Consider the following 10,937-nt stretch of genomic DNA (forward strand, 5'->3'; position numbering starts at 1 on the left):
AAAATTATAGGCTATTCAATCAATTACAGATTCCCAACCCCCCCCCCCAAAACAATATAATATATTTTAGGACAATAGTGTATTTGATTTAGCTATATCCTTTTTTTTTTTTTTATCTCAATTACTTCAACTGCACAAAATAAAGACCTGAAATCATAGAACAGAATAAAAGACCTGCCTGTAGGTTCAAAGGAAGGTTGCGATAGGGCACCATGCAACAATGCTGTGTGTAGTACTGTTGTGTGGGAAACAGAATTCTTAGGCTTTTTTCCTCGAGACAAATAATGGGCAAAACCGTGTAACACAATGAATGACCCTTTCTCGCACTCGAACACCAAAGTACTCATTCTCAGTTCAATTTGTTTGCAAGGTCCGAACTATTTGATATTTTACAATTTACATATTTTTCAAATTCCATTGGCATTACTGGTTTAGACTCCATTACATACTACGTTAGGCTGGGTTAGTTGAAATAAATTAATCTGTCTGTGTTGCTTTTACACCCATCTAACTGTGCATATATTTGCCAGGGTTTCCTACAGCATCAATGTCTGTACACTTCACAGAAAGAATGGACAACATACAATGCTAAAGGAATACTCATACCTGCCTGTTTAAAATTGTTTATTTATGAAGTAGATTATTTTTTTGCAAGTGATAAGACTCCTCCCAACATAAAAACAAAAAGTTACAAAATTGTCTATGTAATCAAAATCATGCGTAAGAGACTGCATTAAAAAACAAAACATGTATTCAGAAGTAAAAGTAACACCAAATTGGCAAACTATTGACCCTGTGATAGTCAGCATTTGGTGCGTGCAACCTGACAAGTCACTGTAGAGAATCTACAGATACAAGTATGATAGCTTCTAACAACTTCAAAACACCGGTAGCTTCTGCACTTAACAGTAGTGTGTGCGCAACTATCCAACACTGCCAAGTGGGGGCTACATCAGAGAATCCTGTCTCGTTTTGGGAAGTTGTCTACAGGTTCAGTGTATTGCAACAGCAGGAATCCCCAAACAAACTGTTTCAAGCTAGACTGTATATTTGGGACATAAAAAATTAATGTTATTATCCATTCTGTTCTTCATCATGTCTACATTGTGTTAGAATTCCTAGACCACTGGCATTTTGTGAAATAACACACCCCATGAAAGTTATTTACTACTTTCAATCATCCAGACATGTGCGACAATAAAACAATTCTGTCAAGTCCAGATCTCAAAATATAACTGAACAGGGAAAAGCAATTTCAACATATTTTCTCCGTCATTCTTCTCAACGTAATAAAAAGGAAACCCATGGGCCAGGCCAACACATAGTAGAGGGTGGGGTGGGCTGAACCGAACCACGGGACCAAACAAACACAGGTGAGGAGGTCCCATGAGGAGGTGGTTGTTTCAGGGCTGTGCCCTGGCGGCCGCTGGGAGGAGGTGGTGGTTTCAGGGCTGTGCCCCGGCAGCCGCTGGGAGGAGGTGGTGGTGGTTTCAGGGCTCTACCCTGGCAGCAGCTGGGAGGAGAAGGAAGTGGTTTCAGGGCCGTGCCCCAGCGGCTGCTGGGAGGAGGAGGAGGTGGTTTCAGGGCTGTGCCCTGGCGGCTGCTGGGAGGAGGTGGTGGTGGTTTCGGGGGGGATGTGCCACGGCGCCCGCTGGGAGGAGGTGGTTTCAGGGGGGGGATGTGCCCCGGCGGCCGCTGGGAGGAGGTGGTTGTTTCAGGGCTGTGCCCCGGCGGCCGCTGGGAGGTGGTTGTTTCAGGGCTGTACCCCGGCGGCTGCTGGGACTTGTGGGGCCAGAGTGTTGGGGGCAGAGATAACCGGTGATCCAGCGATGTTAGCCAGTGGCTTTGTGGAGGTGATGCCTAGAAGAGATAATGGACACATTCTCACCAGTGACTCCTACTGTCAGAACACTTACTGACAGGAAGTCAAAGAAGAGGGCAGTGTGATCTATGGTCAGGAGGACTACTGAGGGAGAGAGAAATGTAAGAAATTGTCATTTCCACAAATAAAACTGTGGTGTTGGGAAACCATTCAATCAATGTAAAATGTTCAAAGAATAACAATAACAGCACATCTTTCCCGGGAGTTGAGACACAGAGGTTACGTCCTGAATGGCACCCTATACTCTAAATAGTGCACTACTTTTGACCATAGCCCTACAGGCCTCAGAATGCAGTGCTGGATGACTTACCTGCCATCATACTGGAAGAGCTGACTGGAGTGGAGCTGGCAACCATTCCGCCAGGAGTGCTGCCCCTTCCCTGATCTTTAACAATGGGGTCTGGCACCAGAGAGAGTGAGAGGAGAGAAAAGAGAGAGAGAGGAGAGAAAAGAGCGAGAGCGAGACAGACAATCAGACGTCTTCTAAATCAACACTCATTAACATAATCCACAGACATCTATGATAACACTTAACCTCTCTGACGTCAAGAACAACAAACCAGATCCCTTCTTTCTTTTCTTTCCTTTCCAGAACACTTGAGCGTGCCGTCTCTGATCAACTCTCTCGTTATCTCTCTCAGAATGATCTTCTTGACCCTAACCAGTCAAGCTTCAAGGCGGCTCACTCAACTGAGACACAACCGAGAAACCAAATTTCAACAAAATAATGTTGCAGGAATGCTAATATCGGTTTCTAACTACAGAAGTGATTTCCGAACAGTTTATTGTATTGAGCACCATAATAATATTAAGATCAATCTGAGGGTTATAGCACTTAAACATTCAGTTTGGTGTCTTATGCAGCAGGCTTATATCTAGAAATCTGAGTGGAGGTTGAGGGGAAACTCACAGAAGTATGGGTGTTCCATGGCCTCCCGGGCGGTGAGGCGGGCGTTGTGGTCGTAACGCAGCAGCTTGTCCAGGAAGTCCAGTGCCTCGGTGCTCACCAGGTGCTGGTTCTCACTGTGCACAAACCTCTCCCACCTCTTACGGGAGTGTCTGGAGAATGGACCAGGAGAGAGATGTCAATACATAAAATCAAGTCAACATTTATTCAGAGTGTAGATTCACAAAGTTCTCTCAAGACACTTTACAAAGAAGTATGGAGGAAAAGGAGACAAAACAAGGAAAAAGTCAAATCAATAGATAGAAAGAGACAAGCTCCTTCAAGTCAACGTTCCATTGTGTGTGGACTGGTAGCCATACTGACTGTACCCATGAGTGCACTGTCAAATTATCATGGTCTGAGGGGCTTTTGCCGTTCAACTCTTTCTGTTTCTATGGGTCAATAATCTGGGCATTAATAACCTGAATTACTCAAGGCAGGGGTCAGGTATAAATTGACATTCACATTGTGTATTTGGACCATTCAGTAATACATTCTGCAGTCCAGTTCTGTTGAAGTAATCTGACAATGAAATGTTGGTTATTCTCACCTGCCCAGAATGTCATTAAACCGTGAGTCTAGTTCAATGTTGTACTTGTCGATGTAGTCATACAAGTCCTCTGTGCCAAGGACTTTAGCAATCCGTACGAGCTGTAAAACAGAAATATAACATTTTAGAGAGAAGACAAACTAAACAAAAGCCTAGGGCCTACTTGTAAGCATATACAGAAATCTGGAATTCAACTGGCAGTCAAGTAAGAGAGCTAGAGATATGCACTAAACAGCAAACATCAGCCTTGTTGTAAAGACCGTAGCATCATCATGATCAAGACATTGTTTGATGGTTGTTCATCAACACTACGAGAGACTCAATTATTCTCTCCTGATTGGAGACAAACCAAAATACTTCCTTGTAATCCTACAGAAAGTTGCAACAAAGAGAGCAACAAGACATCCACTTGATAGTTACAATCAGTGCTGTAGCATCAGGATTCAATATCAAGACGTTGTGATCAGCACCATGAGAGACAATTCTACCTGGTCGTAGTTGTCGTGTCCGTGGAAGAAAGGCTCCTTCCTGAAGATCATGCTGGCCAACATACAGCCCAAACTCCACATGTCTAAACTGTAATCATACATCTGAAATAAAGAGAGAGGGAAGGAGAGAGGAAGAGAGAGCGAGGGAGAGAGAGAGAGAGTCGTGCTTAAAACAACAATGACTACATTACTATACCAGCTTATAACTACATTATTATAACTACATTAACAACATGCTACTATAGATTTGTGGCCAACTAGACCTAGCCTAGTTAGTTTCATGTTTATAACTAGTCTTCTCAGACTGTATTGAGTGGTCTCACCTGGTAGTCTACCAGCAGCTCAGGTCCTTTGAAGTAGCGCGAGGCCACTCTCACATTGTATTCCTGGTTAGGGTGGTAGAACTCTGCCAAGCCCCAGTCGATCAGGCGGAGCTACAAGAAAACACCCATTATTGCTTGTGTTTGGAGTTCATAATAAGTTCTAATTCCTAATTCTGAGTTCTAATTCCTAATTCTATGATAATAACAATATTAATACACAGGTCTTATATAGGGCTTTTCTAAATCCCAAAGACGCTTTACAATAAGCAACCATAAGGAAACAAAAACAGCTAACAAAGTCAGCTGGTTAGTTATACATTTATGTCATTTAGCAGACGCTCTTATCCAGAGTGACTTACAAATTGGTGCATTCACCTTATAGCCAGTGGGATAACCACTTTACAATATGTTTTTTTTCTTCTTTTTTTTTTCTTTGGGGTGGGGTAAGGTGGGGTAGAAGGATTACTTTATCCTATCCCAGGTATTCCTTAAAGAGGTGGGGTTTCAAGTGTCTCCGGAAGGTGGTGAGTGACTCCGCTGTTCTGGCGTCGTGAGGGAGCTTGTTCCACCATTGGGGTGCCAGAGTTATGGTAGTGATAGCATCTATAGTAACAATGAATGAAAGTGGGAGAGGGAATCCATACCTTTCTGTGTTCATGATCAATCATCACATTGTGTGGCTTGACATCTCTGTGCATGATCCCCATACTGTGACAGTAGTCAAGGGCCTGAGAATAAACAATTAGGTCATGGTTTAAACTAACAGTAGTCTAAATGCGAGATGTATCATTGGCATCTGAGATTTGATTTGATTTATTAAGACCCCCATTAGCCGAAGCCAATGGCGACAGCTAGTCTTACTGGGGTCTAACACATAACGAAAAAGACATTACAGACAAAATACTTTACATACATTTAAAAACATTAACATGTAACGTGTGTGCATCTATTAGTTACACATACATGTCAGTACATACACACAACAAGTAGGTCACATCGGGGAGAGGCGTTGTGATGTGTTGCTTTATTTGTTTTTTGAAACCATCCCTTACCTTCAAGATTTCAAACATGTAGAACCGTATGTCGAAGTCCGATAAAGTTTGATACAGTTGCTGAAATACAGAGAAAAAAAATCTATCAAAATGAGATGGCTGGACATTGGTTCAGAATGTAACGTTAATTAGAATTCTGTACAGACAGATGAACCTTGTTTCTCTCCTCACCTTGAAATCGGTGTTGTTTACATGCTCAAAAACCAGCGCGGGAGTTCGAGACTGAGAAGACATAATAACTACAATCACTCACTCAACCAGAGTACACACAAGGATGGCAGTGTTTCCCCTATATGCATTTAGCAGAGGTGCACCGCCACTGCTAAATCGTGGCCGCCACAAAAAAATAAAAATGTGGGATAGTAAAACGTTTTCAGTGTAAACTCAAATGACTAAAACCAGATATAAAGTAGAAATGATAATGGAGCAATATATTTTTTAAATAAGATCATCTTTGAGAACTAACAATCACCAAAATAAAAACTAGACCGTCAGGGACAATAAAAAATTCAAAAAATGTCATGGCATTGATTTTGTTATAATGTTTGAGTCAATTCATTTAGCATAAGAACAAGGAATAAGCAAAATGTGTAGAATTGCAGGAAATTAGCATTGAAACTGCAATTGTTCTCTCAGCCCAATGACAAAATGTGTATCATTTCAGGAAACTAGCTTTAAAACTGTAAAATGTTCTCTATGCCCCATAGAAATATATGTAGAATTGTAGGAAATTAGCTTTAAAACAGCAACATTTTGTCTAAGCGGCCAAGAGGAGGGCTTCTAAAACAGCGCCATTGGCCACGCCCCCTCACCCCTGCTAACTTTGCCACCGCTGCTGGATAAAATCCTAGGGGAAACTCTGGATGGGGTAGCTGAATATGAACCACATTGTTTCTGCTTAGTGATTGAGCAACAGCCATTGTAAAAAAGGCACCAAAAAAAATGGGCATGTGGTTGTGTCATGATTTACACTTCACTAGGATGTGATCAATGACAGACTTACAGAAAAGAGGATCATGAGCTCTACTCACCACAGGATCCTTGACAATGTCTAACAGTGAGATGATGTTGGGACCGCCTCGCAAGTTCTCCAGAATCTTGATTTCTCTCTTGATTTTCTTCTTTTTGACAGGCTATGGACAAACATAACAAAATACCATCAGGACTTCATACAGCACGTCTCTTTGTAGATGAGAGAAATTTGAGTTAGGGGACAAAATGCCAATACTAAATTCTATTCAATGAATATGGTACCAACCTTGAGTATTTTGACAACAACCTTCTCATTGTTGGTGATATTTATGGCTTCAAACACCTCACTGTATTTGCCTCGTCCTAGTTTGCGCACCAGCTGGTAGTCATCTTGGTTCCTACATAGTCAGAGAAGTGGCAAGCAATGTGATGGCTTGACAATTTCAGCTAGGTAACACCAACTACAATCTAATACACATACCAGAACATGCAACAGAAAATAATGTGTTGAGCTTTTGAACCACACACACACACTACGTACCCCCATTCCACCACATGGGACTCGTAGTCCCAGTACTCCCGAGGCCTCTGTGTGTTTACATCAGGGTACACTCGAGAGCGGCTTGGGACAGAGCCGGACATATTATACACAGGATGTTCTCTGGATCACCTGGGACATAGAAAATAGATACATCTATTATAATAAAAACATAAACATGATATCAAGGCAGATCCATATATAAGAAATATCTATAACCATAGATGGAGAATTATGTGACTGATTCAAAGTAATGTAGACTAATGAATCATTCTGTTTGGCATCAGGTATTTGACTGCTGTCTCGCTTGACTTGGTACAGAAAGCCTATATGACAGTGTGATTGATCACCGTGTGAATGATTGATCACAGTGTGAATGGTACCTTGGAGGTTTCCTCCAAGCTGCAGGTGACAGGTGGGGTCGCTGCAGAGCTGATGCTACGTTGGTTTGGTAGAGAGGCTGCAGGATAAAACACACAAGAAGATGTTAGTTGGATAGCTACATATTTTGGTCAGGTAGCCATCATGATATGGACAGGTTTCCCAGACACAGATTAAGACCAGTCCTGGACTAAAAAGCATGCTCTATGGATATTATCCACTAAATTAATCTGTGTTCGGGAAACCGGAGCTATACTTGTCAAAGTTTTACTGGTTCAAGTGTTCTAAGACAATAGCTAGCTAAAATCAACAAACCTAATTGTTGTAGTTGTTAAGGAGGACATCCAACCAGTCTAATCAGGGGGCACTGGGCACAGTAGAGTCATCACTAGGATTCCCACTGTCATATGCCCTGTTGGAAGACATACATGTGATTCATTTAGTACAATACCTGGCCAAAGAGTCTCAACTCAACCTCTCTGCCTTGACTCAAAAACCTGTCACTACTTACGATCTTTCTTTATTTCTATGGTATTATGTAGCGGTCTGTCAAGTGTCAACATCTGCGGTGCACAAAGCAGTTACATTATGATAAACACTGTCCGGCTGGGACCCACGCGGTTTTATTATCTTTGGTGAAACTCCCTCGCGACAGTCACACACGCACGAGCCATGGCCTGCACAGGTAGCCAACTAGCTCGCGCTAGCTGCTTCCATGTTTAACTCCACCACATCAAAACCGGATGGACTACTCGGCTAGCTAACTAACAAGCAAATGTTAGCTATAGTTATATACACGAAACATTAATTGCTGGGCAGGTATTCATCTATAAATGTTAGTAAATCAGTAAATAGTATTAGCTGACGTACATATGTTGAAGATTGCTAGCTACCGCAAGCTACAAAATAGTATTTGTTTTCAGAAGCAAAAAAAGTGACATGGGATTACATAGCGTTAGCGAGGCAACTGGCTGACAACGCCTTAGCTAACATTCTGTGGGCTACCTTGTTAGCTAATGGTAGTAAAGCTAAACAGACTTATGTATGCTTTAAGAGTATTAGTCTTATATGCAATAACATACAAAGTTGACTCAAAACAATGCCCCTTTTACGTAGCTAAATAAGCTAATGTGTATTACCTCTCAACGTTGTTGGGATATCAATATGGCGATGCTTGGTTTAGCGGCAATGTGCACCTCCATTCCTGTGAGGGGCGCTGTGCTTTCTTTGTGTGGAAAATGGGAGAGCGAAAACATGAGGCTGTACTTCTCTGAAAACCTTTACTGACACCTAGTGGTTAAATGTGAGAAACTCTGTGTCTCTTCTTCTTCTTCTTCTTCTTCTTCTTCTTCTTCTTCTTCTTCTTCTTCTTCTTCTTCTTCTTCTTCTTCTTCTTCTTCTTCAGTGGGGTTTATTGGCGGTTGGCATCCAACGTTATGGTGCATTACCGCCACCTACTGTACTGGAGTATGGGCCAGAGACAGGGAGAAACTAAATCCTACCTGCCAGCCCCGTTGCTCTTAAAAAAGATAACAAAATATTTGAGACTATATCTAATGACGTTCTACTCAATATACTCTTTAAACTAATTTCCTGTATCCCCTTCTCCCTCATACTAGATCTCATCCTCTCTCTTTCCCTCTGATACTGCCCACACTGTAGCAATACATGCTCCATGGTCTCTGTTTCCTGACAATAATCACACTTTCCTGTTGGATGCTTTCCTATCACATTTAATATCTTATTCAACTGGCTGTGTCCCGCCCTTAATCTAGTAAAAATAGCCTCTTCTCTTCTGTCCCTTCCTGCCGTCCTCCGCTCCCCGACTTTCCTCTGTACTTGAAATAAATGCCTTCCCTTATTATCTCTATTCCACTGCTCCTGCCATCTCTGCACCATCACTGTATATATCAGTCTTTTTGCCTCTGCGTTGCTCATTGAAACTTCAACATCAACATCCCCACTATTAAGTGCTTGTTTAGCCTGTTCATCTACTGCCTCGTTCCCCTCCATCCCGACATTGGCTGGGACCCAAGTAAATCTTATCTGAATACCCATCTGTTTAATCCTGCCATGGGTTTGTAGCATCTCATAAAGCATACTCATTAACACTGCACATGAATCAGAGCAAATAACTACTCTGTCTTGTTTGACTTCCTCCACCCACTGCAAGGCCAACAGTATGGCCATCAGCTCCGCCGTATATACAGCTAGATTATCTGTAATACGTTTCCTGACTTCCACCCCACATTCCTGCACTACAAATGCTGACCCAGTACGTCCTGTCTTTGGATCTTTTGAACCATCTGTGTAAATGGCCACAAAATCCTGATACACAGTTTCCAGACGTCTCTTAAAGAAATCAGATGGATCAACACCCTCCCTATCTTTTTGTAGTCTCTCCAACACTTCTAGATCAACTACTGGAGGTGGGAGTAGCCATTGTTGATTTACAGGAATAACTACCGTTGGACTAAACTCCCTTCCATATAGTCCCATCTCCTTCGCCTGGGTATTACCCACCCACCCAAAGCTTGTGTTCTGTCTTCGCTCATGTTCCCAGCATGCCTGTAAAATCCCTTTCGCAGGATGAGACACCCCATGTCCTTGTAGGTTGACCCAATAATTCATTGCCAGCTGCTGTCTCCTAATCTGCAATGGCATATCCCCCATCTCCACCTGTAATGCAGCCACTGGGGACGTCCGAAACACCCCACTACATATTCTGAGTCCTTGCCCCTGTATGACATCTAGCCTTTCCAGTGAGGTCCGGGCTGCCAAACCATATGCTATACTGCCATAGTCTATTACAGATCGGATCAATGCAACGTACATGATCTTCAATGAGGAATGCCCAGCCCCCCACTCCTTCCCTGTCAGACAGCACATCACATTTAGCACCTTCTTACACTTTCCCACCACTCTCTCAATGTGTTATGCCCAGGTCAGTCTAGTATCAATGTATACCCCAAGGAACCTGAAGGCCCCCACCCTCTCCAAGTTTCTCCCCGATAACCTCAAGTATACCTAATCTCCCACCTTCCTCCTGGTAAAGAACACTGTTTGAGTTTTCTCTACAGAGAACCTGAATCCCCACATTAATGCCCACCGCTCTACCTCATCACTTGCTTCCTGTACCTTCCTGACTATGTATGGCACATTTCTTCCCCTCTTCCATAGGGCCCCATCATCTGCAAATAACGACCTCCCTATATCCGGCTGTACCTGAGAGTAAATATCATTGATCATGATTGAGAACAACAGAGGACTAATCCCGCTCCTCTGTGGTGTACCGTTATCCACCAAGTAACTGCCTGATAAAGACTTCCCCACCCTCACCTGGATAGACCTTCCAAACAGGAAATCCTTTATCCAGTTGTACGTTCTTCCTCCTACCCCCATAATATCAAGCTTGATGCACATCATATCATACGCCTTCTCCACATCAATAAAGACAGCTACAACAGTCTCCTTGTTCACCTGAGCCTTCCTGACCTCTGCTTCTAAGCAGAGCACTGGATCCATAGTTTCCCTACCCTTCCTGAACCCACTCTGATGTGGCGATACTAGCCCTCTGCTCTCCAGGAAGTAAGTTAGCCTCTCCGTAATCATACGTTCCATAACCTTACATACATGTGATGTTAAAGCTATTGGCTGATAGCTTGTTGGCTTCGTTGGATCCTTCCCAGGCTTCCGGATTGGTACCACTACTGCCTCCTTCCAACTGCATGGTAGTTTCCCCTCCTCCCACACTCTGTTGTACAACACCAATACCTTATCCAGTGCCTCATCACTAAGATGGGCC

General features: G+C 42.9%; 1 protein-coding gene across 1 annotated transcript; it reads right to left on the reverse strand.

Annotated features, from left to right (window-relative positions):
* Window positions 1-607: 607 nt before the first annotated feature.
* Window positions 608-8,327, reverse strand: LOC311118554 (casein kinase II subunit alpha-like). The gene is made up of 15 exons (XM_084157643.1): window positions 8,272-8,327; window positions 7,448-7,544; window positions 7,135-7,211; window positions 6,755-6,883; window positions 6,500-6,611; window positions 6,273-6,374; window positions 5,413-5,463; window positions 5,242-5,301; window positions 4,834-4,917; window positions 4,190-4,300; window positions 3,867-3,968; window positions 3,379-3,479; window positions 2,793-2,941; window positions 2,193-2,282; window positions 608-1,860 (listed from the first exon to the last, which is right to left on the reverse strand). Exons 4-15 carry the CDS (start codon window positions 6,853-6,855, stop codon window positions 1,754-1,756), a joined length of 1,170 nt encoding a protein of 389 aa, XP_084013769.1. The 5' UTR covers window positions 6,856-6,883; window positions 7,135-7,211; window positions 7,448-7,544; window positions 8,272-8,327; the 3' UTR covers window positions 608-1,753.
* Between the last annotated feature and the right edge of the window lie 2,610 nt (window positions 8,328-10,937).

Source organism: Coregonus lavaretus (genome assembly GCF_964263955.1).
Source record: "Coregonus lavaretus genome assembly, chromosome: 3".
Taxonomy (NCBI): Eukaryota; Metazoa; Chordata; class Actinopteri; order Salmoniformes; family Salmonidae; genus Coregonus; species Coregonus lavaretus.

Bases quoted from the DNA above. Each gene is read 5' to 3' on its own strand.
- LOC311118554 (XM_084157643.1), bottom strand. From the start codon at position 6,855: ATGTCCGGCTCTGTCCCAAGCCGCTCTCGAGTGTACCCTGATGTAAAC. The intron at 4,301-4,833 runs GTATGGATTCCC...GTTTTCTTGTAG, and splicing joins TTGATCATGAACACAGAAAG to CTCCGCCTGATCGACTGGGG. The intron at 1,861-2,192 runs GTAAGTCATCCA...TATCTCTTCTAG, and splicing joins CTCTTCCAGTATGATGGCAG to GCATCACCTCCACAAAGCCA.